General features: G+C 49.3%; 13 protein-coding genes and 1 non-coding gene across 14 annotated transcripts; 7 read left to right on the top strand and 7 right to left on the bottom strand.

Moving 5' to 3' along the window:
• Window positions 1-719: 719 nt before the first annotated feature.
• Asppvi_006393 (60S ribosomal protein eL33) lies at window positions 720-1272 on the top strand (the record flags this gene model as incomplete). The annotated part of the gene is made up of 4 exons (XM_043302297.1): window positions 720-808; window positions 866-907; window positions 974-1074; window positions 1175-1272. The coding sequence occupies 4 exons, from the start codon at window positions 720-722 to the stop codon at window positions 1270-1272; spliced, it is 330 nt and encodes a 109-aa protein (XP_043158232.1).
• Window positions 1273-5389: 4117 nt separating this feature from the next.
• Window positions 5390-6821, top strand: Asppvi_006392 (uncharacterized protein; the record flags this gene model as incomplete). The annotated part of the gene is made up of 5 exons (XM_043302296.1): window positions 5390-5585; window positions 5735-5812; window positions 5877-5999; window positions 6060-6107; window positions 6208-6821. The coding sequence occupies 5 exons, from the start codon at window positions 5390-5392 to the stop codon at window positions 6819-6821; spliced, it is 1059 nt and encodes a 352-aa protein (XP_043158231.1).
• Window positions 6822-7477: 656 nt separating this feature from the next.
• Window positions 7478-8199, bottom strand: Asppvi_006391 (DUF3602 domain-containing protein; the record flags this gene model as incomplete). Its single annotated transcript, XM_043302295.1, has 5 exons — window positions 7478-7612; window positions 7740-7862; window positions 7932-8001; window positions 8057-8087; window positions 8160-8199. The coding sequence occupies 5 exons, from the start codon at window positions 8197-8199 to the stop codon at window positions 7478-7480; spliced, it is 399 nt and encodes a 132-aa protein (XP_043158230.1).
• A 677-nt stretch (window positions 8200-8876) lies between these two features.
• Window positions 8877-10319, bottom strand: Asppvi_006390 (putative mitochondrial phosphate carrier protein; the record flags this gene model as incomplete). Its single annotated transcript, XM_043302294.1, has 6 exons — window positions 8877-8967; window positions 9023-9042; window positions 9098-9443; window positions 9505-9767; window positions 9815-9979; window positions 10035-10319. The coding sequence occupies 6 exons, from the start codon at window positions 10317-10319 to the stop codon at window positions 8877-8879; spliced, it is 1170 nt and encodes a 389-aa protein (XP_043158229.1).
• A 645-nt stretch (window positions 10320-10964) lies between these two features.
• Asppvi_006389 (putative cystathionine beta-synthase (beta-thionase)) lies at window positions 10965-11570 on the top strand (the record flags this gene model as incomplete). The annotated part of the gene is made up of 2 exons (XM_043302293.1): window positions 10965-11069; window positions 11139-11570. The coding sequence occupies 2 exons, from the start codon at window positions 10965-10967 to the stop codon at window positions 11568-11570; spliced, it is 537 nt and encodes a 178-aa protein (XP_043158228.1).
• A 367-nt stretch (window positions 11571-11937) lies between these two features.
• Asppvi_006388 (vacuolar ATPase assembly integral membrane protein VMA21) lies at window positions 11938-12410 on the bottom strand (the record flags this gene model as incomplete). Its single annotated transcript, XM_043302292.1, has 3 exons — window positions 11938-12074; window positions 12139-12224; window positions 12310-12410. 3 exons carry the CDS (start codon window positions 12408-12410, stop codon window positions 11938-11940), a joined length of 324 nt encoding a protein of 107 aa, XP_043158227.1.
• Window positions 12411-13189: 779 nt separating this feature from the next.
• On the top strand, window positions 13190-16591 carry Asppvi_006387 (DEAD/DEAH box helicase; the record flags this gene model as incomplete). Its single annotated transcript, XM_043302291.1, has 1 exon — window positions 13190-16591. The coding sequence occupies one exon, from the start codon at window positions 13190-13192 to the stop codon at window positions 16589-16591; it is 3402 nt and encodes a 1133-aa protein (XP_043158226.1).
• A 916-nt stretch (window positions 16592-17507) lies between these two features.
• On the bottom strand, window positions 17508-18839 carry Asppvi_006386 (tRNA-dihydrouridine(20) synthase (NAD(+)); the record flags this gene model as incomplete). The annotated part of the gene is made up of 1 exon (XM_043302290.1): window positions 17508-18839. One exon carries the CDS (start codon window positions 18837-18839, stop codon window positions 17508-17510), a length of 1332 nt encoding a protein of 443 aa, XP_043158225.1.
• A 1228-nt stretch (window positions 18840-20067) lies between these two features.
• On the top strand, window positions 20068-21533 carry ipp1 (inorganic diphosphatase IPP1; the record flags this gene model as incomplete). Its single annotated transcript, XM_043302289.1, has 5 exons — window positions 20068-20568; window positions 20651-20770; window positions 20843-21186; window positions 21249-21332; window positions 21392-21533. 5 exons carry the CDS (start codon window positions 20068-20070, stop codon window positions 21531-21533), a joined length of 1191 nt encoding a protein of 396 aa, XP_043158224.1.
• Window positions 21534-21987: 454 nt separating this feature from the next.
• On the bottom strand, window positions 21988-22308 carry Asppvi_006384 (mitochondrial 54S ribosomal mL53 protein; the record flags this gene model as incomplete). Its single annotated transcript, XM_043302288.1, has 1 exon — window positions 21988-22308. The coding sequence occupies one exon, from the start codon at window positions 22306-22308 to the stop codon at window positions 21988-21990; it is 321 nt and encodes a 106-aa protein (XP_043158223.1).
• A 612-nt stretch (window positions 22309-22920) lies between these two features.
• Window positions 22921-24168, top strand: Asppvi_006383 (putative protein transport membrane glycoprotein Sec20; the record flags this gene model as incomplete). The annotated part of the gene is made up of 3 exons (XM_043302287.1): window positions 22921-23234; window positions 23284-23531; window positions 23588-24168. 3 exons carry the CDS (start codon window positions 22921-22923, stop codon window positions 24166-24168), a joined length of 1143 nt encoding a protein of 380 aa, XP_043158222.1.
• Window positions 24169-24343: 175 nt separating this feature from the next.
• Asppvi_006382 lies at window positions 24344-24456 on the bottom strand. The gene has a single exon. It is a non-coding gene; the product is annotated as a tRNA-Leu (tRNA).
• Window positions 24457-24706: 250 nt separating this feature from the next.
• Window positions 24707-25811, top strand: Asppvi_006381 (DSC4 family protein; the record flags this gene model as incomplete). The annotated part of the gene is made up of 2 exons (XM_043302286.1): window positions 24707-24933; window positions 25043-25811. 2 exons carry the CDS (start codon window positions 24707-24709, stop codon window positions 25809-25811), a joined length of 996 nt encoding a protein of 331 aa, XP_043158221.1.
• Window positions 25812-26010: 199 nt separating this feature from the next.
• Window positions 26011-27017, bottom strand: Asppvi_006380 (ATP-dependent Clp protease proteolytic subunit; the record flags this gene model as incomplete). Its single annotated transcript, XM_043302285.1, has 5 exons — window positions 26011-26435; window positions 26487-26628; window positions 26692-26717; window positions 26779-26797; window positions 26856-27017. 5 exons carry the CDS (start codon window positions 27015-27017, stop codon window positions 26011-26013), a joined length of 774 nt encoding a protein of 257 aa, XP_043158220.1.
• Between the last annotated feature and the right edge of the window lie 85 nt (window positions 27018-27102).

The following is a 27102-nucleotide window of genomic DNA, read 5'->3' as shown; positions in this document are numbered from 1 at the left end:
TCGGACCACTGTAGCCCGACGGCAAAGTAATAATGTCGAAATGACGGGGATTATGGAAGCAGTGGGGTTGCCCTGGCTCAAGTGTCATGTCTTGGCGGGTAGATTGTTATCATGTTTATCAGCTTATCTCGGAGTCCGGAGAATACAATCTTCCAGAAACACCCCAAAACGGCTTAGGCCTTTTTCCAAATTCTCCATCACGGGACTTCGCTTAACCCTGGGCGGTTCAGCTCGCTAAGACCCCGTTTTGGGTTAGGGCGAGCCGCCCGGAACGCACCTTGCAAATTGATCATTGTGCGGTCGGCTGCTCGTCTCTGACTATCGAAGCGACGACAATCACGACAACCCGGACGACTTTTTGCGGGTCATCTTTGCCTTCCTTCGACTTGTTTGCGTTGCCCGCTGTTGCTCAGATAAACCGTCAGAATGCCTTCGGAACAAGGTCACAGACGTGAGTGATCCCTCTCCGTTTAGCTTGATATCGATGTGTGCGCAGAGGTTGGGGAATGGGTGTCGGGGGATGGATGCGGAGCGATTATGGAATTTATAAAGGATCATGCTAACGGGATATTTTCTACTTGCACAGTCTACGTCAAGTAAGTTACCACGATCTTCTCATCGATTTTCCGTCGAGTCGCGATCATTCGGAATGCGATATACAAATGTTAAATGTCGCACTGTGGGATCGGGCTAGGGGGGCCAAGTCGAAAGGAAATCATATGGACAGATGGGTTAATACGAATTCTTTGTGCAGGGGTCGCCACCTGAGCTACCAGCGCTCCAAGCGCGCGGTCAACCCCAACACCAGGTAGCTATCCACTGAAGCTGGACGTCGAGGGATATGGGAGGCTGACACCTTGTATAGTCTGATCAAGATCGACGGTGTTGACAGCACTGAGGCCGCAAAGTGAGTATACACTGGTCGAAAGGGTCACGACTTAGTGAACATGCAGCTAAGACCGTTGTTTTACAGCTTCTACCTCGGCAAGAAGGTTGCTTTCGTTTACCGGGCGAAGCGTGAGGTTCGGGGTTCCAACATCCGGGTCATCTGGGGCAAGGTTACCCGGCCACACGGTACGTGCTTTCAATGCGATAGATTGGTGATATTGGCATCGCAGCCCTGTGGGACGACGGCTGCTAGGAGGAACAACAACTGACGATATCAACCTTACAGGCAACTCCGGCGTTGTCCGTGCTCAGTTCCGCCACAACCTCCCCCCCAAGTCCTTCGGTGCCACCGTCCGCGTCATGCTCTACCCCTCCAACATCTAAATGACCCATGTTTATTATCTGTTAGTTGGGCAATCCGGAAACTTCGCACAGACAGTCGGGCAAGGAGTCGACGGTATGAGCCGATGTTGAGATGATGGAGTTGGCGGGTTGATAATGTTCGTGGGAGAGGCAGGGCCGACCAGCCCTACGAATTAAAATCAAAAGAATTTTTGTTATTTTCTTCAGACTCTACCAGCGTGGCGACATTGTCGGCCTCCAGGCATCTAGAAGGGCTTGTCGTGTTTTCTACATTGGCGAGCATGATGTGCCTTGTCTGACAACGTGGCTTCTTTCCCAGTGTATCTGACACTCATAAACAACCAAATCCACACATTTTCAACAAAGAGCGCGTTGCTTTCGGATTGGACGTATGGTAGCGGAAATGGATGACGGGTGGGTTCAAGGATAATTGGATGGGGGGTCTTGTTCACTTCGCCGCTCTGCCATCCCACGCCAGGAACTCAACTTTGATGACCTCGTATAATCTCCCAACATCCAACGCAACATGGCCGCTGCATGTCGAAATCGGTCTTGTGAAATCCTTCTGCGACACGGCTCTATCTGCCAGGCTCATTTTAGTAACCCGCGTGGGCTTCCCAGGGATTGCGGTTGCTCTATGCCCAATAATTACAGCTAATGATTCACCGGATGGGAGTAACCATATAGAACGAGGGATCACACGCCCAGTAGCTGGAACAAGCAGTCTATGGCAGCCTTTGGCATCTGCGTTAGGAATGAGTAAGCCGTGACTTCTCTCACACCTGTAAATCATACAAGTATAGGAACCAGATGCCATACTCCGATTGAAACCTTGACAGTCACAGCCCCATTGACATGCCCGCAAGGCTCGATATACCCAGCCTGATGTTATCCCTCCCTAGATATCATGTCTACAGCATCTCAATGCGTTCCGTATGAGAGATTGATCATCACATTGATGTTCGCTCGCAACCCTATTGAGGTAGAGGCCGGACAGGTAGGACTATATTCGACGTGGTACATAACATGCAGGTCCGAGAACTATGTACGAAAGTACCACGGCTTTGGCTGCAGTTAAGTCAAAAAAATGTATTTCAAACAGTCACTCCCGACTAGCTTGCAGAATCGGCGCGCCGGGTTGGTAATGGAGTGAGTAATATGATGCTTCTTCTGTCACAGTAGATATTCCTGCGATCTCTGCAATTTTATGACCCGCATCCGGTTTCCAGATGTACTTGGAATGCTCGAGTCAATTTCAAGGCGTCGCTTGTCATGCAGATTGCTGAAATCGGATTAAGGATTACTGGCTTATCTGAACGAGGGTTCGTTCAAGTGTCTATCAACTGAAAAGCACTTGTATTCCATATACTAGGCAGAACTGATCTCAAAGGGAACCTAATTGAGTTTACTCACACCAGTTCAGATACAGGAACTGGTGTACATATGTCGAAGCAATCTGCTCTTTCCCACTGCAAACTATCCTTCAGCTTTTCCTACCTTGCGTCCGTTCAGCGTGAATATCTGTACAGGAGTTATCTTCCTGAATACATATATGCCATCGGCCAAGCAAATGTGATATCGGAACGCGGTGCCAAAAAGTCAAGGTTAGCGGAGTTCTGAACCCCTTGCCTCCCTTCCTCAGCAGATCTGAAACGACCGGGAGCCAAAATCATTTTAATGCTTGTTCGTTTGGAGTCTCTGCGGAGTGATAATTAAAGTAATGCGCCATCCCGCACCACAGAGACCCACCAGGTCATACTGATGATCCTCACTAACTCGTGCGTCGTGACGACCGACGAGCCTCAGACCCCCATTCGAAGCAGTGTTCGAAGCCTCTGTGCATATAATAGGGATCTTGTTAGAGAAAGGGATGAGAGTGGCTTCTCTTTTGACTCAACTAATATCGAGCCCAAAAGTTCGGGTTGTATTTACTAGTAATGTCTGAGCTATGATGCTATCTCATGCTCACTCCACGCGCCAGTACATAGGTAAGGACTGCATACGTAGTACTTTGCAGTTTGTGCAGTGTAGCATAAGGTAACATAACCCCGCCCTGTCATGACCTCGAATGAAATTATCTAGTTGTATCCTCGAAGTCGCCTAGCTGTTGGCACGGGAGAGGAACCAATGGGAGGGACGCGGATACAGATGGATTCAAAAGATTCAGCTTATTGTTTGCTTTGAACAGGGGTTGACTGGGCTTTTCCACAGCCAGATATGCCTAGGTACCCTCCTAAGGTACGGAGTACAGATAATAATAATGTAACAATCGGCTGCAGTATCCGTACTCTGAGCTCTGAGAACAATGCACGACGAAACACAGGCTAAAGCTAATCAGTTTTAGAGTTAACCTAAAAATAAAAATACCAGTCCACCATGATTAAGTAATCATGACATAGTCGTAGATTCGAAACTCTTCACTACTAACAATCAGTAAGAATATTCTTTCCTTTCTAACAAATTATTGATTAGAAAACAATTCTTTTCTATTTACAAAATGCTCCTATGCTCTCTATTTTTAAAACAATCGCATTCTCTCAAGCACACGAGTCCATAATTCTCGCTTTCGATCACATCCAAGGAACTGTTGACTCAAGAACAGGATGGACCCAGTTCCTGGACTTCTCCCGGCCAACGAGACGACCCGCTGACGGTGGCTGGGGAACCTTCCGGTAGCCGATTGGTTTCTTGCCTAACGGCCGCCAGCCAGTGAGGGAAGCCTGTGGGCCGCTCAGAGCCCTTCTTTGTCTTGGATATTGGAGTGGCCGTATTAATTCGTTTGGATTCTGACTGAGTTAATTGACTTTTCGGCCTAGTGGTATTTTACCTTTACTGAATTTTCTTGCTTTTTATTCCCGGCTGCCTAGATCGTGGTCTTGCAATCCTATCAAGATGGAAAGAGATGCATTGTCGCAGTTGGGCACAAGTGGCAGATTCAGGGCTCTAAGAATTGCTGTTATAGTTGCTGAGATATTGTTTTCTTTTCTCCATACGAAGAGTACGTAGCGTAGTCTGCAAGAAAGGTAGTCGATACCAAGATCCTAAGGTACTAACCTACCAGAATAGACATAACCAGAGCCTTCTACGTACTCAGCAGTCAGGTGGCTTGAACAATAATATAGCGCCATCATCCGACTCGTGGGAGGCGGTTCAGTCCAGCAGCATAGCATGGCACAGTAGCACTTGCTTTGGGTTTTATTTTTATTTAATTCTTTGGTTATGGTTCCCCTCTCTTCAGAATATTGCGTGGCGTCTGTCGTCAACTTCGAAACGCTGTGTTTCTCGATTACTACCTACCACTATAACTGTGGCCTATCTGCCTGCCTTTTCTTTGGTCTCTAGCTAGCTGAATATTATTATTCTAGCACTTCTTCTCACTGACCTTCGTTTGGAGAGCACCCTAATTCTTGTGACACTTTGGCCGTCTGTCCCAACTAACGTCTAACAACTTCCATCACCATCACTGTCGATCTTTGCGGCACAAATTCAATTATCTCGGAAAACGCTCGAACTATCTATTTTCTGCCGATCCAGCTGTCTTTCGGCTGCTAGTCGCTTCCCAGTTTATTCCCTGCGAGCTCGCTCGATACATCTTCGCAAGTTCGCACGGTCTCTTGCGCATATTTACGACGTAACTCTGTACACTCTCTCGTTTCCATTCAGCAGTGACGACTTTCGGAAGTGCTTTCTTTTGCTTTTTCCGACCTGCTGGCTGCTGAAGCAACCGTAAGAAGAAGATATCTGTCGGTTCAAATTCGACTCCTCTGCAGCCTCGTATAGTACCAGCGTCTCCACAGCATAGACACTGCAATCTGCGGAAGCGTTTCAAAGCTCAAGCTGCCGCTTCCACTCGTTCGTCAACGTCCACCGTTCGCTGCATTCAAGGCTCCTATCTAGGTAGTTACCGAGCGTTTGATAGAACCAATCCAAAGCAACACAGCGCAATCGTGTTTGTTCATACAATTCTTGGCAGTGTCCACCTGTTGCGCTCCACTACGGCCGCCAGCCTGCCATAGTTCAGGCAGATCACGACGGAGCTACTCCTGTCGTCAGTGGAGCTATCTGTTGACAAACTTGTTTATCGGCCGCTAAGTGACTTAGTTGAAGCAGAAAAAACGGGCTTTGACATAAAATAAAGATGGCCCCCTCCCAGCCGGTCGCGTCGCCCAGACCGAGTCGTGGTCTCAGTTTCGGAGGCAGGTCTGATAAATCTCGCCGGTCGAGCAATTCTGCCAGCAATAAAATCTCTCTCAGGGAGTCTTCGGAGGAGAAGCACAGGCGCAGTTTACATACCAAAGCCGATCCAACGCTTGCTATGAACGAAGCGCAACCAGGTACGTCGGTCCCATATCTAACTCTCTTTCGGTCGCTCAATATTCTGCAACATCCTCCACGATTTGGACTCCACACCTAAACTTCATTCCTCCCTTCTTCTTTCTGTTAGCTCTGCGTCCGCATAGTAACTGACTTTTTGATCAATCAGCGGCTGTTGCCCTCGAACAGTCGACCCTGGGCTCTTTAAGAGCTATGCAGCACAAAGACCGATTTGGGCAGATTATCAGTACGTAGTCAGAGCTTGTACAATCTGCTGTGACTTTCTACTGACACAGTGTTTGTGATCAAAGCTGAACCCGATCTTTCCAATCCCACTCGTCCTCGATTTGAACGTCCATTAGAGACCATCCGAGCTTTTGAAGCTGCTTTTGAAGGGACGTACAGTAGTAGGCCCGTTTCGTGGGCGAGAACAGGTGAGTTCGAATCTGTCATTTCTGTCATGCATTTCAGATTGTTAACAAGCGTATCTACAGAGTCACCTAACGGTGGAGAGCACAACAAACGTGGCAGCTACTATGGAGGTGAATACGCCCTTTTAAACTATCGTCTCTGAAGACAATATGCTATCGCTTGAACTGTCATTTCGTGATATAGTATGCTAACAGCCATGGTCGCATGTAGAGTCCAGCCGTGGAAACGGGTACCATCCAAACAGAGGATACAGTGATCAGAGCGGATACTTCAATCAACGGGGAACCTATTCGCGACCAGAGAGTTACGTCGATACTTACAATGGCCAGCCTCAAGATAATGGCTACTACCCGTACAACCAAGGCGGCGGTCGTCGACCACGACCCAACCCGCGCGTGTATACCGATCAAACAGGATACAGCACCGGCTCGAACGGGTACGCACAACATTCACACCAGAAGTCCTTCGATAATATCACTGCGGCCTCTGGGTCCGGTGGAAGCCACACAGATGCCTGGGGCAATTCGACCGACCCCAGCTCCGTGAACAGTTCGATCGACCAATTGTCCCAGCAGCTACAATTTGGACAGCAAGGGTTCAATTCTCAACACAATCTCAATGGCTATGCGCCGGCACCTTCAAAAGCTCCCGTACATAGCTTCAGCCAAGCACCAGCCTTCGATCCTAACGCTGGGGGCCCTGTTGGCGGCACCCCAGCCGCCGCGTCAGCGCCCAACCGTCGTCAACTGCGAAAATCGGTGAACATGTCCGATACAGGAGATAAGCGAAAGAGTTGGTTCAAGCGCAAGTTTGGCAAGGATTAAGGGATACATAGGTGTTTATCTGGTTCTCATTCGCTACTCTTCTAACGTATGTAATGATTGTTCTTAGTGGGCGTTTTTCTTCTCGAGTTCAGACATGGGAAAACAGGGAAATTGCGTCTTTGCTTCTTTTGTTAATGTTAATCCTCCTGAATGTTTTCATCGAGCTTTCTTACGGCTCGATACGTTTATGCTTGACGATGTCACGATACATGGATGCCCGGGCCAATCATCGATTGATTAATGTGCCGTTCTCGTGTTTGCTTGATATTTCGAGTACATATTTTGTTCCCTGTTTCTGACTACGTTCAAAGGATCTACGGAAGATGGGATCAATCCTCCACTGACAATGGTCTAGTCCTTTGGTGCAGAACTCGTTATCAACAGGCGGTGTATGTTGATATAACACCTTTTCTGCATGTTAATAGGCTTATGCAAGATGACGATAGACTATGAGTCTGCCGCTGTTTGATAAAAAGATGTTCACAACTTTCATAACGGGATCTAGACCCGATTGTGCATATCACATTATCGATTTGTTCTACAGACTGACAACGATAGACCCAGCACTATCAAAAGCAGACAGGGAATCATAACAATATCCTAGACAAAGCACTGCCATACTAACAATCTATGTGGTCCCCACTCTAACGTATCATCTAACCCCTCCCAAAAAGCTTATGCTTGAGCTTATCCGCCAACCCCTCAGGATGATGCTGATGATGCTGGCGTTTCTTCTCCTCCTTCTCCTTACGGGTTTCTTCATCCAGGTGGACGTTCCCCTGGCCGCCGCGCTGGGTAAACGAGGTACAGTTAGTTACAGCACACCACAGCGCTCCAACCCGCTTGCGCTGAAGATAAAGCGAGACGGGAAGGGAGAGGAAGACGTGAACGTGGACGTGGACATGAACATGAACATACCCCAACGTGATAGTTCTCATCCGTCGACTTGCGGATCGCCAGCTCGGGGATGATTTCCGCATCGTGGGGCACCCGCGACGTGGGCCGCACGCTGGGGGAGCCGATGTTGCCCGCTCCGCCGCGCTGTCGTCGCATTCGCTCAGTATCTGCTCATTTGTCTGCTTGATTGGCGTGGGACAGGGCGCGACTTACACCGGCCGAGTAGGCGCCGTCGCCTTGGTCGCCGTAGGGGCCTTCGCGGACGATGGCGGCATCGACGTATCTGGGGTTAGGTTAGAGGGTGGGTTGGGTGGTCCCGGGTGCGGGGGCCGACGTACTGGGTGGAGTCTGCGCCGATGTTGCCCTGGCCTGATTTGCGATATGGGTGTTAGAGGGGGTTCGAGAGGGTTATTTTAGACTAGGTATGTATGGTATGCGTACCTCCGCGGCCGTGCGAGACGATTGGTTCGTTCTCGCCCATGGTGGTGGGTTGTTTGTTGTTTAGATGAAGTTTGGTAGGTATGTACTCTGCAGAAGCGAGTGAGATACTGGGATGAAGAAGTTAGAAGTATGAATAGGATGGTGCTACGGATACTATGACTTACCTGATAATAAACAAGGTGCTGAGTTGAGGGGTCGTAGGCAAATGCGGGATGTGAGAGATATATAAAGAAAAGGCCCAGAGATTGGGGGAACTTCGCCAACAGGTCTGACTACAGAACAGGAAAAATTGCACCACACATCCTACCCCTGAAAGAATCGTAGGGATTGTTAGGAAACCAATGTCATCGTTATATGACAATGATGAACCAGTGGGCAAGCACGCATCGAGCCTCGTGGTCTCGGAGACTGTGGAGAGTCCCTGTGACGTCGAGGCGCAGTGGGCTGATAAGATACGCCAGCAGTGTTTACTGATTGGTCCGAGCTGTGACTAAAGTGGTTACTGATAAGAGATGTCTTGGCGATGATGATACGGAGTACATACTTTATTATCAGCCAGATTATTCGAGAGTACTTGAAGACCAGTGGATCAACAAACTTTATTCAATACTTGAGTTATGACTACCTTTTAACATACTATATAGAAAAGACGTCCTCCAGATCTCACTGTAACCGATAAAGCTCGAAGACATTATCACGATGCGCTAGCCTCAATCTCTAGAAGCCGGCGGTCTTTGTTTCCTTCTTCGCAGCGGGAGGTCCACCGCCGGTGGTTGGGAGACCCATGAAGATCTTGAACGAGTCGTAGCTGAGAAAGTCAGTACATCTGCCATTGTTTCTAGCACTTGGAGGGTGAAACTCACATCATCCATTGCAATCCAGTCTGTACAGAGAGTTGTTAGCTCTTGGCCGCAAACACATGCAAAAAGAGCACTCACAAGAGTTCCGATCATAACGATTCTGACGGGGAGACCGTTCCAAAGACCCTTGAAGCCAATATCCTTGTAGATACGGCTCATTGCAGCACCAAATGCCTCGCCAGGCTTTCGAGTAGCATTCAGCTTACTCACCATAACATCAGCGGGATGGGACACGACGGCGCAAAGAATACCGGCCAAGTAACCACCAGTAAAGGCGACTGCAGTCTGCGCGCCCTTGCCGTATTCTTCCTTCTTTCGGGGCAGCCTGTTGTAGATAGCTTCCACAATGGTCTCGAAAGACGCGAATTTCATCATGGTGTATGGGATTTGTCGACCCCAGAGCGGATACAAACCTTTGTAGAGACTATGATTGCGATCAGTGGTGAGAGATCCAGGAGGCAGATTCTGAAGCGATATAAACTTACCCAGCCACTCCTTCCTTGCCGACGAGTTGAGAAATTCCAGAGAAAGTCCCCTTGAATTCAGGAGGAATAGTTGTCTGCGTGCGCACCTTGACAGCTTCGAAAGGGCATAGGGCGACATCAGCGATGAGTTCCGCCGAAGCACTGGCGGCGAGATACAAGGACGTCTTCCATTTATGGGCACGCTCCGGTCCCACGAGATCAGAGTAGAACTTCTTGAAATACTCGTAACCGCCATATTTGAATGCTCCTTGAGCCTTTGCCCCCTGTCAGTCAGTTCTGATCAAAACCGCGCCATAAACCGTCAGCTTACGCTGTATCCGAAAAATGTCGGACTCCAACCAGTGAACACGCCTCTTATGCCTTCTGCACTGCGAATCACGCGGAACGCCTCCATGTTGCTCTTGTACAGCTGCGAATCAACTTGTCGGCGGCATTTGATCAAATCCAGTGGCGTCACTGCTGTGTGGGTGAGACCCTGTTAATCGGTTAAAAGTAGATCAAAATAGACCATATCAGCTCCTGAGACCTACACAAGCCAGCAGACCACCGACGGTACAAGATGCATAGTACTTGGGGGTCCATGGCTCAATCTTGCCTGTTTTGGCTTGAGCCTTTTGACTGACAACATCGAATTCTCGAGCCGCCTCTTTAGCGAAAGCATCGGCTTTCTTCTTGGACTCGTCGATCACACTCCACGCCGGGAAAGGCTCCCGTCTGATCGAAGCCGCAGATCCCGCTTGCTTGGGCTCTTTGGGACGGTTCAGAGGGTTCTGGGCGTTGAAGGCCTCAAGGATCACACTGTCAGAGGGAAACATGATTTCAATTTGGAATTGATTAGCCGTTAGCTATAACACTATTGATTGATGGTGTCTGGTCAATTGATCTGATGAGCTGGTACGAACGGATCCTCGATACCAGGTCGTTGTCTCCACTCGTAGGGCTGGTGAGCGGAAGAGCCGGTTCGAGGAAGGCAAGTAGATGAGCACGAATACAGATCTGATTTCAAGCTTTGCACTTTAAAATAACGCCACGGGCACAGGTAATCCCAAGCGAAATTATGGAAGATTACATCGAGACGAGAAACTGGGAGGGGGATGATGAGGTCTGACAAGGGCCGGAAGGACGATGACGTCGGACTTTGGACGTACTTTGGCATCCTGATTAGCTAAACACCCGTTCTCCGCTCACTCGTGTCACAAATGGCGCTCATTTTTCCCCTCCGCGCCGATCCCGATCCGCCGAAATTAGTGGGCCGCGTTCGACATAAAATTAACCTTGACTCAAGCTCGATTGCTATTACAGTCAATAGCGCGACGAATAGCTTTTTTCAGGCTTCTTGTGACTCGCATTGTAGCAAGAGTGCCATTGATTGATGGTCCGAAAGTCGACTCGCTACTGAACGCCGTTCTGCCCCTCATCCTAATCCACCCTTCCTGAATATCAGACACTCTCCTCCGAGAATGGCCTCTTACATGACCGCCAGCGAGGCATTCGCTCGTGAGAAACTCGCCCCAAATGTCGAAGTATCCACAAGTCAGACTGCCTGGGCTGACAAGTATAGAGGGGTTCGTCTTCCCTCTATGACAATCAGAATGCCACAAGAAGCACCTCGATGTGATTAACCTCTGTTGTAGGCTACTGTTGAAGATCTTGACCCCCCTCCTGCGCTCTCTGTCTCTCCTAGCGATTCTATTGCTTCCGCTATGCTCGCAGCATATGAGCGCGATTATACCCACCTGACAGTCATCTCATCGAATCGGTCTTTACTCGGATACCTTAGCATACCGCGACTGAAGGAGTTGCTCAAACAAGGCACCGTCAAGGAAACGGACACTGTCGCAACAGCCATGCAGCGCTTCAACCGCAAGCGTGGCACATATCAGGTCATCACAATGGAGACGCCGTTAGAGGAGCTAGAGCAGTTCTTCGAGAGTGAAAAGGGACCCAACGGAGAAAGGAGAGAAAAGCAGCAGTTTGCCGTGGTCACTGATGCATCCCGGAAGTTTGTACTCGGGGTTGCAACCAAGGCTGATTTGGAGGAATTCGTCAAGAGAAGACCGGCGTAGATACCAAAAGCTGTTTAGTCTGCGTTTCTTTGAACACTACTTCTTGACTTTATCACATACCACGAGTCTTGTTCGTGCATCTGCAGGCGTCAGTGGCCATTTGATTTGAGCCTTGGACATCTTGTAAGGACGACTATATGCATGCGATACACATAGTTTGTGGCGATCATCGCATGCTTGACCATGAAACATAATGGATCAAACGGGGCTATTCAAAAATATCGGAACAGAATTGCTTCAGATCTTTTCAACACACAGCATCCACTACTTTGCCAGTCGAACTCATAACATATCAAGTACACATATAGGTATATCGAGAAACTGAATAAAGCGTCTGGAATTAATTTGCCGGCGACATCGACCCAATCTACTGGGCCTTTCTCTCTTTCTTCTTTGATGCTGCTTCCCTCTCTTCTCGATCATCTTGCCAGGCCACGTAGATATAGCCGAATAAGACCAGATTTGCAGTGATGGCGGCCGTGATACCAGCCACAGTTGAACTCGCTGTCCAACTCAGCATGAATCTTGAATGAAGCGAAATTACTGATCGGATGGAAGAAAGACATACCACCAGAGTTTACTGTGACAAAGTACATGCCGATAGGACCGACAACCATGGCAGCTGTGAATCCCAGCAGCTTGTAGATGACATCTCTAAATGAGTATAAGCCTATATCAATCTAATATATGGACCAATCCGTATGCTCGGACTGCGGGCAGTATAGTGGAAACTACTTACGCGGGAACTGCAGGGGTAACATCAGAGCTAGCTGATTCCTTTGCCGGCGGTGCGGCAGCCGCCTCTGCATAGGATTTCTCTTGAGAGCGGCGGCTAGTCATTGTGAGCGAAATCAAGGGTGAGAAAAGCACCTGTTGCCTTGCTGTTGTTGTAAACTGGTGTCGAAAGACGGAGGAATAGGTTCAATATGCAATTGTCGACAAGTAGAGAATTGGGTGAATAGACAAGAGTTCTTTTTTTTTTTTTCGCCTTCAGATAAAATTGATCAGTTGCTCTCAATGGAGAATAATGCTAGATAAAAGGTTGAGCTATTGAGAACTTGATATGCATCTACTCCTCAAAGTGTTACTTCATAGTAAGGTAGGTACCTAGCTTAGCTTAAACTAGGCACGGAGTACTGACCTAATGACGGTACAGATATGGAGCGCATTGAGCGGAGCTGATGGGACTGAAAAGCCATTCGTCAGCGGCTGTGATTGGTCAGTATTGTTCAATGGTGTAATGGTGTGAATACTGGGGACTGGTTTCGAGGTAGATGAGTAGCCATAGGTATGATCATTGTTGCATCTGACAATGGAAGTATAAAGTATTATTCTATTCTTACATCCTGGTCGACTTGCCCATAGATGTTGCATTATTCACAGGGCTATGTGTTCTTGTTTCCCGGTTGGTCTTAATTGAGGCGCCAGCTCACGTGACCCAGGCGCGTCCGCCGCGTTTGTTGGAGGGAAAAAAAAGACACTGATGGAATGAATTCTGGAGAAGCAGGCGAGCACTCTTTTGGCGCTCCGTTGGGGTTTTGCTCCTGTTTCATTGCTGTCTGATTTGTCCATCTTTAATTCGATCTTTATTGCTTAATAGCCTGTTGTCGATTGACAACATGGACGATTCCGTCCCTGATACCCCCGTCAGCGACAGGAGGATTGTCCGTAGTACTCCTCCGACCGGCGTCAAGGATGATATTGAATATGAGACTATCGCCACTCTTCCGCTGGCCGCTCAACCCTTCCAATCACTTGCAACACAATCGTTGACCCCTGCTTCTCAGCGATTTACTCAACCGACACAAATCATCGAAGTCCCTCATTCGGCCAAAAGTACCGTCCAAGTTGCCGCTTCTTCTCCCCCAGGCCCAACGTCCTCGCCGTCCCGCCCTGCCTCGCTGGGAGGTCGCCTTTCTAATACGATGGCACCTCCTGGAACGCGATTCTGCCCTCCTGCCTCTGCCGGCCCTGCAAAACGTACGCCCCTCATAGATCTTGACGACGACGGTCCAACATACGTCGGTGGATCTTCCGACGAAGATACCCAGTTGAAAAGAAGCACGGATATCAAACCGTCTATGTTCACCAAGGCATCGCGAAGTCCCGAAAAAGTCATGGATTCCCCGCTGGGCGCCAATTCTTCGTCATCTTTTGATCGGTTCAAGGAGATCACCTCCTCCGCGGTCTACAACCCGAGCGTCAAACGCGCTGCTTCCCAGATGGACCCGACCCCCAAAGGAATCCCCATAAAGAAGCCCAGGCAGAGTGGCCCTTCCCGCGCGCAACCAGTGGAAGTTTCTGTTACGTCATTACAAGATATTCAAGACTACCAGATGAGGGTCAAAGTGGAGAGAATGTTGAAAGTGATGCCGCAGAAATCGGTCCAAGCTTGCATGCAAGCTCTTGTGTTCAAGCGGGGCAATTATGAGGATGCATTGGATCATCTGGCAAATACAGAGGAACGAGATGCACCTGGTTCATCCGACGATGAATTGATTACAGCTCAACAAGCCGAACAGATCGCCCCAGCGAAGCAAAACATTAAAGCTCGAGGGACAATTCAGGATAAGTGGTCGGCCATGAACCTGCAGAAGAACTTGGCAAGCCAGAGGGTTCAATCGCAGTCGCAACCACAACCGCTGGACGAGGAAGAAGCGAAGCCCCGCAGACGCTTGATGAGAGGACCAAAGAACCGTGTCGTTTCCCCAAGTCCTACTCGTTCCGAGACTCCTCCCAAGAAAAAGCCTGGACGACTGGTACAGGGACGGAAGCAGCCTTCACCCGCACGTTCTGAATCACCTGAAGCACCTTTGATCATAACGGACGACTCTGACTCTGGTGTTGGCGATGCGTTGGAAAATGGGGAATCCGAAATCAAGGTTTTGAGGTTCATCAACACGTGCCAGGCTGTAGAGCTTGCAGATCTGGCTGCAACGACGGAGGATGTTGCCCAAGTCATTATCTCCCACCGTCCATTCAGGTCCCTAGACGAGGCCCGCGCTGTACCCGCCCCATCAACGGAGCAAACCACAAAGCCAAAGGGCGCCAGGGGCAGGAAGTCACCGAAGCCAATTGGCGACAAGATCGTTGACAAATGTCTCGATATGTGGGTGGGGTATGAAGCGGTGGATTCATTAGTCGCCAAATGCGAAGCCCTTGGACGCCCGGTTGCAGCAGAAATGAAGAAATGGGGCGTTGATATCTTTGGTAAGCGGGACGGTGAATTAGAGCTGGTATCGATTGACCGAGAGTCGCACGATTCTGGCATTGGGACACCTGCTAGCCAGCGTACCGACGAGGATAGCGATGGCCCTGCGTCAGGTTCACGCAAGTCTCGTTTCATTTCTCAACCTGCTATCATGAGTGACGAACTGAAGATGAAAGATTATCAAATTGTGGGGATTAACTGGTTGTCCTTGCTGTTTGAGAAGCAATTGAGCTGCATTTTGGCCGATGACATGGGACTTGGAAAGACATGCCAGGTCATTGCATTTTTAGCGCACTTGTATGAAAAGGGCATAAAAGGACCGCACTTGGTGGTTGTGCCTTCGTCGACAATCGAGAATTGGCTTCGGGAGTTTCAGAAATTTTGCCCGGCGTTGTCTGTCATGCCTTACTATGCAGGGCAAGCAGAACGCGCCTTGATTCGCCAGACCATCGAAGACAACCGTGATGATATCAACGTGATTATCACCACCTACACTGTCGCAAAGGCGAAGGTTGACGCCCATTTCTTGCGCAACATGGACTTCTGTGTTTGTGTCTATGATGAAGGACATATGCTCAAGAGCAGTACATCAGTGTTGTATGAGAAGCTGATACGGATTCCGGCCCGTTTTCGACTTCTCTTGACCGGTACGCCGTTGCAGAACAATCTCCAAGAACTTGCCTCACTACTGGGCTTCATCCTTCCAAAGGTCTTTCAAGAGCGCAAGGAAGACCTTCAGTATATCTTTGCAAACAAGGCAAAGACAGTGGATGAGTCGCACTCCACCCTTCTCTCGGCGCAGCGCATTGAACGGGCCAAATCCATGCTCAAGCCGTTTGTATTGAGGCGAAAGAAGCACCAAGTCATCGACCTGCCCCGTAAGACCTCTCACGTTGAGTATTGCGAGTTGAATATCTCTCAGAGGGAGATCTATGAGCATGAAAAGGAAGAAGTTCGTCAGCTCCTTGCTGACCGCGCCGCCGGAAAGAAGACTGGTAACAGGTCTGCCAACATTCTGATGAAGCTTCGACAGGCTGCTATACATCCTTTGTTATACCGGCGTCACTACACCGATACCATCCTCAGCCGTATGGCCAAGGCCTGCTTGAAGGAGGAGCATTGGTCTCAATCCAACCCAGACATCATCTTCGAAGAGCTGCAGGCTTATAATGATTTTGAATGTCATCAATTGTGTGTCAATCACCCTCATTCCCTGGGGAAGTTTGCTCTCAAAAACGAGGAGTGGATGAACTCTGGGAAAGTTGGCAAGCTTTGCGAGTTACTCAAACGGTTCCAAGAGAACGGGGATCGAACACTGGTGTTCTCCCAGTTCACTCTGGTTATGGATATCCTCGAGCATGTCCTTGAGACTCTCCACCTGGGTTTCGTTCGATTGGATGGTCGGACGAATGTAGAGGATCGCCAGTCCATTCTAGATGCTTTCCATGAGCGAACCGACATTCCTGTATTTCTTCTTTCGACGAAGGCCGGTGGTGCAGGAATCAATCTGGCCTGTGCGAACAAAGTCGTCATCTTCGATTCCAGCTTCAACCCACAGGAAGATGTGCAAGCGGAGAACCGAGCACATCGTGTTGGGCAGACCAGGGAGGTAGAAGTCATCCGTCTTGTCACCAAGGACACGATCGAAGAGCAGATCTACGCTCTTGGTCAAACCAAGTTGGCTCTCGACCAAGCCGTTGCCGGCGACGAAAACGACAGCAAGAAGGGTGAAGAAGCTGGAATGAAGGTCGTGGAGGATATGCTTCTTGCCAAGCAAGAGGAGGTGAAGCCAGATAGCACGGATGCCTGATCATCTTTCAGTCCTAGAGTCATCGGTTTCGGTTGAGCTGGATTAATCTTCTTGACTTGGATTTCTGTCTAGAACGCGTTTTCTGCTGCAAGCGAGTCGATCTGCATATCATCATGTTACTGGATTGTTCAGGGACACACGTGCATTCTACTGTTGTCGGATCTGGCAGGGTTCAATGGTTCCCGCCATTGGTCTTTCTTTTCAGGGGTTCTATAGCATCCACAGCATTCACCAACGCCTGTGGCGGTTGGTGACATTCTTAGAGTAATAGGAGCATTGTTGGGTTAACTAGAGATCATTGGTCCTCTATGTCTTTGAGCAGTTGCTTTACCTTTGCTGTAGCACAAGGCCCTCTCCAGTGCAAAGAACAAGATTAGTACGTAAGACAGAGGCCTTAATACGCTTTTAAACTAGGTGTGTAAACAGGTATGTAGTAGGACCTTGAGGCGCCCTACTCCTACTAAAAACGTATCACTAACTTCCATGGCATCCAACTATTCCCGGTTCTGAGTCGCGATGACCCTGGATGTTGCATTGCTATTCCCTGTGCGGTTGCTACTTACTACACCCTTTGTTGGACTTGATAAAGCTTTTTGCTACAAACTGCGACACAACACACGCGATATGGACTACCCTCATGGAAATATGTAGAGACTGCTGTTTCATTACTGTAGAACATACTTTGCGTTGGACCAAGGTGAATGAATATATTCACAACCCAACAGACGGGAATCTATAAACAGATTTCTAAAGACAAACTCCGGACAAAGAAAACCCAGAAAAGGTCATCCACACATACACCATAACATGCAGAATTAGAGCCAAGCTATGCAGCGCGATAGAAAAAACAGGAAGAAAGATGAGTGAGAATGGAGAGTCCTCGGACGCAACTAGAGGTGGAAGATGAGCGCTATATTCATGCAGTAAGCTCCTGCTTCTGAGTAACCTCTGGAGCTGGGACAGTGATATCGATAGGGTGATCTTCTGCCTTCGGCTTGATGGGGGCTGGGATGGAGTTGGTGCGAATGGGGCCTCCTCCGCTCACAGCTGGTGAGGCTGCTTTGGGCCGGGGCGCACCACTTGCCGCACGAGCAGTCTCATTGTTCTCGAGGGCATTTTTGACAGCGGTAGCGCGAGCGGAATCCTCCGTTTCGTTCGTCTTGTACACAGACTTGTCGGTGAGATTGAGGATCTCGTCCACTTGGGCGGCCCCCGGAAGTAGGTCATCGAATTTGAGGAAGTGGCAGTAGTCAGAGTAGGACTTTGCTGTCTTCGCATCCTTGAATTCCCTGTTTTTCCCGGGGATGAGGATGTTCAGGAGGAATTTAGTGTTGCCGAAGCGGTTCTCGCACTCAATAGCGGCTTGAAGATAGTCGTGGACGACCTCCCTCCAGGGGAGTAAACCACCCTCTGCTTCGGAGCGGAAACATGACGGGTTTGCCTCGGCCGCTGTCGCTATCATTGCTCCGTCCACACCGAACTCCTTCATAAGCGCAAGCGCTTCGTCCCGAGAGGTGACGTCCCCGTTCATGACGCATGCAACGCCAGCATCGTGACAGATAGACGCAATCATCGACAACTGGTTACGGATGGCGCGTTCACGAGGTCGCATTGGTGTCGTACGGCAATGGACAGTCAAGCCTGTGATACCTGTGGCAACGAGTCTCTTGACGAGGCTTTCGGTCTTCTCCGGTGTCTCGAGGATACGGATTTTGACCGAGATGCCGATCTGATATGGATTTCCGACTTCTCGCACGAGAGATTCAAGGATAGAGACGAGCTTGTCGGGGGTCCGTAGGAGTGCTGCTCCCATTCCACCACTCGTACTGAAAGGTTTGGGACATCCGGAGTTCAAATCGATCCCCGCAACGTCGCCTGCGACCAATTTGGCTGCTTCTACGGCTAGCTCCGGGGATGCAGAACCGATCTGAAACACCAGTTTTCCCTTCTCACGCACTGGGTCAATCCGGTATAGAATGGACTCTTGCGCAGGTTTGTCTGCACGACCACCGTTCGACGGGTATCTGATATACTCGATGCATCCGTTGCGAGGGTTCACTCGGCGGGTGGCTCCGATGAGGGATCGGTCTATCGTTTCAGGACCCCAAACAAGATCCGCACCGTATTTTAGAGCGAGAAGACGTGAAGGCAGCTCTCCCGAACGTACCATCGGTGCCAGGACTACTTTGCCACGGTAGTCGACACCATTGGCGGGGATAGGAACGCGGGGTGTTGTGAGCGAAGTCATTGCGGCTCGGAGGAATCTTAGCATAGCATTATTGACTTTCTGAGACACGAAAAGCGCAAGTGAATGACAGAGAAGGGGTGTATGAAGTAAAGTTGTCCTGTAAAATTGTAAATCGACGAACTAGAAAGTGGATGGCGACGGACATTGAAAAAGCGGAGATGAAAAAGTTGAAGTCACGTGAAGATAATCTGATAAGTCGTCTTCCGATTTCCATCAGTACCTTACTTCGGAGTACTCCTGTCGCCAGACGGACTTCGATTGGAGAAATTCTTGGACCGCAAGGCAAAGATGTTGGTATCTGTCACGATCTTTCTTATATTGAGGAATGTTTTCTTTCCCATTGAGACAAGATATAATTGCTGTGCTTATGTTGTAGCTTCCCGCCTGCTCAAGCAGTACATACTACTCAATTCTATGGAGTACATAGAGTAAACGAAGGTACCATCATCATAATATGGCGGAGTAAGAGGCAAGGTGAAAATAAGGTTATTCAGGTCAGGCGCCGCGATCCCTGTAAGGTGAGTTATTAGGGCTCAAGGTAAGGAGGAACTGACCTGAACATTTAATGCTATTGTTCTTCTCATCAATAATGGCCTTGTGAATAGGTCATTGTTCAATATTATGGGTCTTTATTTCCCGCACCCGTCGAGTACCTGGGAGCACCCATACTACTGAGTACCTCTGGTAGATATCACCATTACCTCAAACAATGACAGACTAGGTAGCATCACAGCAGCGGAATGGCACTAATATAAATTGCGGAGCCCCGCTGATTACTCTTCCCATGCACCGAGGATCTTTGTCGTTCCGAATACCTCTGGTAGCTGCCGGGTACATTTGAGAGACGTCCAATAGTAATGGTGGATGGTCATATTGGAGAACTGTTTCCTACTATGATTGCAAAAGCAAATTGACAACAACTGACAGCAGGAAGAGAAGGTCAATAATCAATAAGTATATATAGAGATTAGAATGTCTTGTACCTAGGTATCTTTCACAGCGATCAGTGTTCCTATAGATGGGCCTCGGACACCTGCCACCAGAATTCCCGACGCCGATTTTCCATCCCGATAATTTCCAGCAATTTTTGTCTTCGATCCCCTTCGCTGGAACAGCTGCTATAAACGGCGTAAAGCCGATCCAAGGCCACGATCACAAGCTTAAAAATCAATCTAGATCTGTCAATTGAGGAACTCTGCCCGAATTCCTTTCTCTTTATATACAATCAATGTCCCCGGTGGCTCTGCGCATGAGCAACAGAGCACTACTGCCCCTGTCTCCATCGCTCCGACTGTCCACCGCCTCACCGGCCCTCGCCCGCTCTCGTTCGCCCATTCCACGCACATCAGCAACGCTGGCTCCCCCCACTCGACAAGCCCCTCCTCCCTCCTCCCTCTCGTCCTCCTCCTTCTCTTCTTCCTCCTCCCCTCAACAAGCAAATTTGTCTTCGTCATCATTGTCAAGAGTTCGTTCGTCGGTCAGCTCCGCGTCAACTCGTGCTGCTCTTCTTTCTAGACATTTTTCTTCGTATACCCCGCCGCAATCGCCCAACATGTCTTACACCGTTCGCAAGATCGGCCAGGCCAACACCCTGGAGCACCGTGTCTACATTGAGAAGGATGGCGTCCCAGTCTCCCCCTTCCACGACATTCCCCTCTACGCCAACCCTGAGCAGACAATTCTCAACATGGTTGTTGAGATTCCCCGCTGGACCAACGCCAAGCAGGAGGTACGCAATCCGGATCCGCGAGACACTAGGCGGTTGCTATTTCTCTTTACGGAGCATTCGCTGATTCGGCTTGGATATTTAGATCTCCAAGGAGGAGTTCCTGAACCCCATTAAGCAGGATGTCAAGAAGGGCAAGCTCCGTTTCGTCCGTAACTGCTTCCCCCACAAGGGTTACCTCTGGAATTACGGTGCCTTCCCCCAGGTAAGCTAACTTCGTGGACATGGTGCATGTCCAGGCCAATCAATGCTAACCGGAGACCTTTCTATGGGTTAGACTTGGGAAGACCCCAACGTTGTTCACCCCGAGACCAAGGCCAAGGGTGACAACGACCCGCTCGATGTCTGCGAGATCGGTGAGCTTGTTGGCTACCCCGGTCAGGTCAAGCAGGTCAAGGTTCTTGGTGTGATGGCTCTGCTCGATGAGGAGGAGACCGACTGGAAGGTCATCGTCATTGATATCAACGACCCTCTTGCCCCTAAGCTCAACGACGTTGAGGATGTTGAGCGTCACCTTCCTGGCCTTCTCCGTGCTACCAACGAATGGTTCCGTATCTACAAGATCCCCGATGGAAAGCCCGAGAACCAGTTTGCCTTCTCTGGCGAGTGCAAGAACAAGAAGTGGGTGCCTTCTTACTCCGCCTGATATCATCTTCCTGTGGCTAACATTTTTTCTTTCCTAGGTACGCTCTCGATGTTATCCGCGAGTGCGCTGACGCTTGGGAGAAGCTCATCACTGGCAAGAGCCCTCGTGGCGATATCAGCCTGTAAGTACTTCATTGACCGTAGTTGCACCCCGGGGCAAGGATTGAACTGACTTTGACAGTGCCAACACTTCTGTTGAGAACTCCCCTGACCGCGCCGACCCCTCTCAGCTTGCCAGCATCCCTAAGGGCGATAACCTGCCTCCTGCCCCCATTGATGGCAGCATTGACAAGTGGTTCTTCATCTCTGGCGCTGCTGTTTAAATTTATATTGAACAAAAGTTCTAGAAATCTAAAATCCTTTCCGTTCGTCCTTAGGGCGAATACTTAGTCCTTTGCATTTCCCTGCATTTGCTCATATTAGTGCTGGGACTGATTTCGTAGCATCCGTCAGTTCTAAATGAACTAATGCAAGTAGCATTAAATCCTCTTTCACTGAAGCTTACATATTGTTGTCAAGAAGCATAAATAAACAGGTCTGGTAGGTTGAAAAGTAGAAATATCTTGTTCAATGCTAATATATACAAAGGTCGTCGCCTCACGTTATGGCTCGTCAACATCTTTTCCAAATCTCACACACAGCAGTCATTGCTCGCCTTTCCCCTTCTATAGTACAAATGCACAATGAGAAAACTCGAACCCGATGTCCTCGGCGCCGTAGCGTAAAACCCGCAATGATACCTAGAAATCCACGAAAAACAATGTACAGACCCAAAAATCAACCCTTGAGGGTCTCTTCTCGCTCGATACTCCGTCCCACACGCGCAAGTTCTTCGATCACATCACCGATTTTCATTTGGTTCTTGCCGACCTCGATCTTGACCTCCTTGCCTCCTCTGAACCCTACCGTCATCTCGGGGAGCTGTGTCGAGTGGCGGGGCAGCTGAGTAACTTTGATATCGATATGCGTCGGACTCGAGGCGGGTGTAGTGGAAGGGTTGCGGAGGAGAGAGAGCAGCAAGCGACAGGGACGAGCGGACCGCGAGAACGGATTGAAGGTCGCCCGGAAAGAGGTGATTGTGTGCAGGGGGATGGTCATTTTGGTGGTGTCTCCTTGAGATGTACGTTCGAATTAGGTGGATGGAATGGCCAATTGGTTTTCGCTGCTCAAGGAGTTAGTTTCAAGCCGCAGGGAGTGGTTTGCTGAACGTGATGGGAGACACATACGAGATCTTATGGTTACCGCAAGTCGGATGTCGGTTAAGTCAGCTTTCCGCGCTTGATTCGATCAATCGAGTGAGTCCGTTTGGTTTCTGCAGAGAACAACGACGGGCGCAGCCAGACCCTTGAAATTGAGGATGGTGGCGCGGAGATCCAGTGATCAATTGTATAGCAATGAGGCCGTTGCCCGTTCCTGATCTACCTAGAAAATTACCTCGCAGTTGGCCGCCGGAGAGTTATGTTTGTTAAAGATGCAAACATTTTGTGGCCTCAGGAACCGATGACGCTGTTGATTGTGGACACGAGTGGTCCTCCGCAAAGCAATCGCAGTGGACAGCAAACGGATTCCAAGGCGAAGCTCGAAGAACGACAGCTTGCGTTTGCCATGGTGCATCCCTGAACACTCCATATACGATATCTCGGACATATCCCACGACCTGTGCACATACTACCGAAAAACCTTGATATACACTGGATACACACTGCCAGGATGGCTTCAACAGCTGCTCTCCAAGCTCGCCTCAAAGAGCTCTCAATAGCTCTGGCTCAGATACACCCGCTCATCGATCGCCTAAGGAATTTCACAATGGCTATTGGTCAAGGTGACGAGGCCCGCCTGGAATTAGGACAGGAAATACATGGCTCATTGAAAGAGGCCGAAGAGCAGATGGAGATCCTGAAGGTTGAAGTTGAGGCTCTCGAAACTGGTAATGAAGGCGCACGGAAAAGTGTGGACAATTCGAAAGAGATGGAAAAAGAGCGGATCGTTTCGTTGACGGGGAGGTTGACCGATGAGATCAAGAGGTGAAGCGCCTCTCCAGGTTACATTTACCCTGCTAACATACTTGCCTAGGACGAGGGTGGAATTTCGCAATGCTCAGCTCCAGGCGAAACGAAATGCGGAGGCTGCAAAACGCAAGGAGAGGGAGCTATTGTTTTCGAGGTCACAGAGCGCCGAGCGCCGAAGTCAATCTACCGAGAAGCTGTCGCATGATGATATTGTCAAGAACGCCTCAAGCGATGTTACCGCAGCATTGCGCAGGACGCACCAGCTGATGCAGGCGGAACTATCTCGAAGTCAATTCGCCCACCAGACTCTAGGTTCGTTATTCTTGCATTGGGAGACGGTCTTCAATCTGCTAAGCCTATAACCACAGAACAATCGACAGCTGCCCTATCTTCATTGTCGGAGTCCTACACCGATCTCGACTCTCTCCTCTCATCCTCCCGCAACCTCATCGGTTCTCTCCTCAGATCCCAAAAGTCTGACACTTGGTACCTGGAAACAGCGTTCTATATTCTGGTTGGAACAATATCTTGGCTCATATTCCGTCGCATATTATATGGACCACTCTGGTGGCTTGTGTGGCTGCCGATTAAACTGACAACGAAGTTCGCATTCGCTGTCATTGGAACAGTCGGGATCACTAGCACGGCCGTTCAATCACATTCTTCAGCATCACTCAGTCAAAGCATGCCTCAGGAAGCACCAACGTTGGGACAAACTGCCTTCATGCCTAGCGCTTCCATCAGCGCTTCCGAAGAGCAACCTGAAACTGATCGCATGATTGATCAGATTGGCGATATGGTAGACAAGAACGGCAGATTGGAGGAAGAAACCAACATCGACGATGTGTCACCGGAAGAGAGGCAACGACAGGAAGAGATCCCCCGAAATCCAAAGAAACGCATGTACGAAGCTACGGAAGTCGAACAAAACCGGAGAGATGAATTATAGATGTAAATGGACCTATTTATCAATACAAACCATGTTCACGATCAATTCGTTACTTACGATACAAATAAAAGTAGAATTATTTCCGGAGAGGTGAGCAACCCAAAATTTAAAATAAAAAATGGAAAAAATAGTATCGGTACTAAAGATACTAAATAGTAAAAAAGAAAAGGAGAACTGACAAGAGTGGGATTCGAACCCACGCCATCATACGATGATGAGGAAACTCGAAGAGCTTAGTATTAAGGTGTACCTTAACCTCACGCCTTAGACCAACTCGGCCATCTTGCCATTGGATATTTCATTCTTATTATTTTGGATAAATGAGCCAGGTTTGTTGCAAATTGAGGATCCCATGTTGCAGGTGATTTGACGTCACATGACGACCTGATGTACAGGGTGAGGAGAGCTGTTAGCGAACCAGGCGTCAGCTCATTTGCATGCATACTGACATTCCGCTTATAACAGCCCTTCGTCACCGATTTGGTGTCTGCTTTCCCCTCTTTTTCCAAACTCGCCTTTCATGCCCTCATGAACCTCTATGACAACCCCAGATGCCTTTCGCGATGCGGAGTACATCGCTGACGTGTCCGGCATATCTTATGGGAGCGTCGCGAACCACACTGAGCAAGATGCTAGTGCGTTGACTCGCGAGAATGAGCGCATGAGAAAGCTGCAGTCGGCTGCAAAGGTCGCGTTCATTGATCGTTTACTTCGCGACCTTGATATCCTGATTTACTGCGAGCTATCTGCGCTCTATTACATGGAGTGAGCTGCCTCAATTTCATTGTGACTGCTTTCTGGAACTGCTCTGAAGAGCACTTCGTCGGAGTATGGCTCGCGCTTTACTAACAGTACTCTCATTTATTTGCTCCAGTTGCTCAGTCATACTCTTCGCAATCCGTGCTATAGTGCAGTTGATATTCTTCACCCCAAAAGCCCCTCCTTTTGATCCGACACGGAATCAACCCTTCATCGGAGCTATCTTCGTCAGTAACATATTTTGTATGATTTTTCACAACTTCTTCAGTCGTCCTGAGGCCGGAGAGGCTACTAGAGGGTATCTTCATGGAGGGTTGTTGATCGATTTCATCGGACAAAAAGCTCCCATCTCGCTATTTCGGCTGTTATCGCTCGATTTCCTTGTCCTGATTCTCGATCTCGTCATGCTGGGTCTCATAGTTGAAAGAGTGAAGACAACGGGGCAAACTACCCCTGCTTCTACAGAAACGCCCAGAGTACAAGACCATGACTCGGAGGAAAGAGGCGTCCATGGGGCTCGACCCGAATCGCGGTCTTCCGGTGATGGAGCTGAGCTTGATGTGACCAACGCCTATGTTACCCATGCGCATGCCAGTGTAGATGAACAGGCGGAACATACACAATTATTGGCAGACCCGTCAGAGGATGGTCATACGCCTGGTGCGAAGAATAGCCACCCTCTGGACATCTTCTCCTCAGGAGAGGCTGTGATCATGGACCTTGGCTTCTTTGATGTCATCCGTGATCAGTGGAAATATAGCACTACCACCCCGCCGGCACGGACATCTTCGTACATACCGTCAGACCAGACGGCAGCTTTTCTACGAACAAGGTTTGGGCTGCAGGTCGGGCCAGATGGACGTGTTCAGAGGATAGAATCCTGATTCTTTCCCTCCCATTGTCCACAACTTCATCCTCAATTACTTTTTCTGTAAATAAATCATTGTTAATACATACGCTTGATGAAATCGATGTGCACTGCGGGGTCCGAGTCACAGCATTGGAAGGGTCTGGAATATTACGAGTCGCGATTGAGCATTAGGTATGCACTTTCATCGAAGAAGTAGGTATCAACTGCTCTGTTCAAGGCATCGGCGGCTTTCCTTCGCCTTCTCCTCCTTCACTCTGCGGCTTTACCCTGCGATCAAGAATCTCATCGACGATACCCATCTCCAAAGCCTCCTGCGCCCCCATAAAGTAATCACGCTCCATTAGCTTCTCGATCTCCTCAAGAGACAGCACTTTCTTCCCCGTCAGGTGTCGCTGGTAGATCTTGTTCAATTGGCTGCGAACACGGAGAATCTCCTTGGCGTGGATGGCGATATCGCTCGCTTGCCCGAAGTACCCGCCCGAGGGCTGGTGTATCATAATAGACGAATGTGGGAGACAGTACCGTTTCCCCGGATTGCCGCCGCAGAGTAGTAGCGAGCCCATGGAGGCTGCCTGCCCGACACAAATCGTGCTGACGGGGGATGCGATGTAGGTCATTGTATCGTAGATGGCGAGACCTGTGTTGGATTAGCCGTTTATACGAGGAATATCGGGTGGGTTGAATTTACCAGCCGTCACTGAGCCACCAGGGGAGTTAATGTATAGGTGGATAGGTTTCTGAGGGTTATCGGCTTCGAGGAAGAGGAGCTGGGCGACTATTGACGCGGACATAGTTTCGTCTACTTCACCATTGAGGCAGATTATGCGCTCCTGGATGGAACGAATGTAAGTAAGGGCATTTCATGGAGTTTACTTATAGGGAATCTGCTATACCTTTAACAATCTGGAAAAGATATCATCTTAGACCCGTAGTTAGCTTGGTGTTGGCTCCGCAGATTGATACACGGCCAACAAACATACATGTGTGCCAACCGCCTCCCTACAGTAACAGTGAGTCAATCTAGCCAGTACTCAAGCATCCAAAAATTGGAACTCACCACTGTCTCAGTCACGAATGGTGTTGGGGTCCAACCTCTCGTAGGGATGCCTCTCGGAGGGATTGCGCTGGACAATGCGGGGATGGAGCTGGTGAAGCTTCGCGACGATACAGGCTGTAGGGCGGTGCGACCCAGCCTTTTCATAAGTTTGCTTGTGTTCATGACCAGTCAATAAGCTAGTAAATAGTAATCAAGAAGCAGTTGTCTTGTCAACGAAGCGAGCGGTGGATCTGATGTTTGAAGTCTT

The sequence above is a fragment of the Aspergillus pseudoviridinutans genome (genome assembly GCF_018340605.1).
Source record: "Aspergillus pseudoviridinutans IFM 55266 DNA, scaffold_4, whole genome shotgun sequence".
Lineage (NCBI taxonomy): Eukaryota > Fungi > Ascomycota > Eurotiomycetes > Eurotiales > Aspergillaceae > Aspergillus > Aspergillus pseudoviridinutans.
This window is presented reverse-complemented; position numbering and strand designations above follow the sequence as displayed.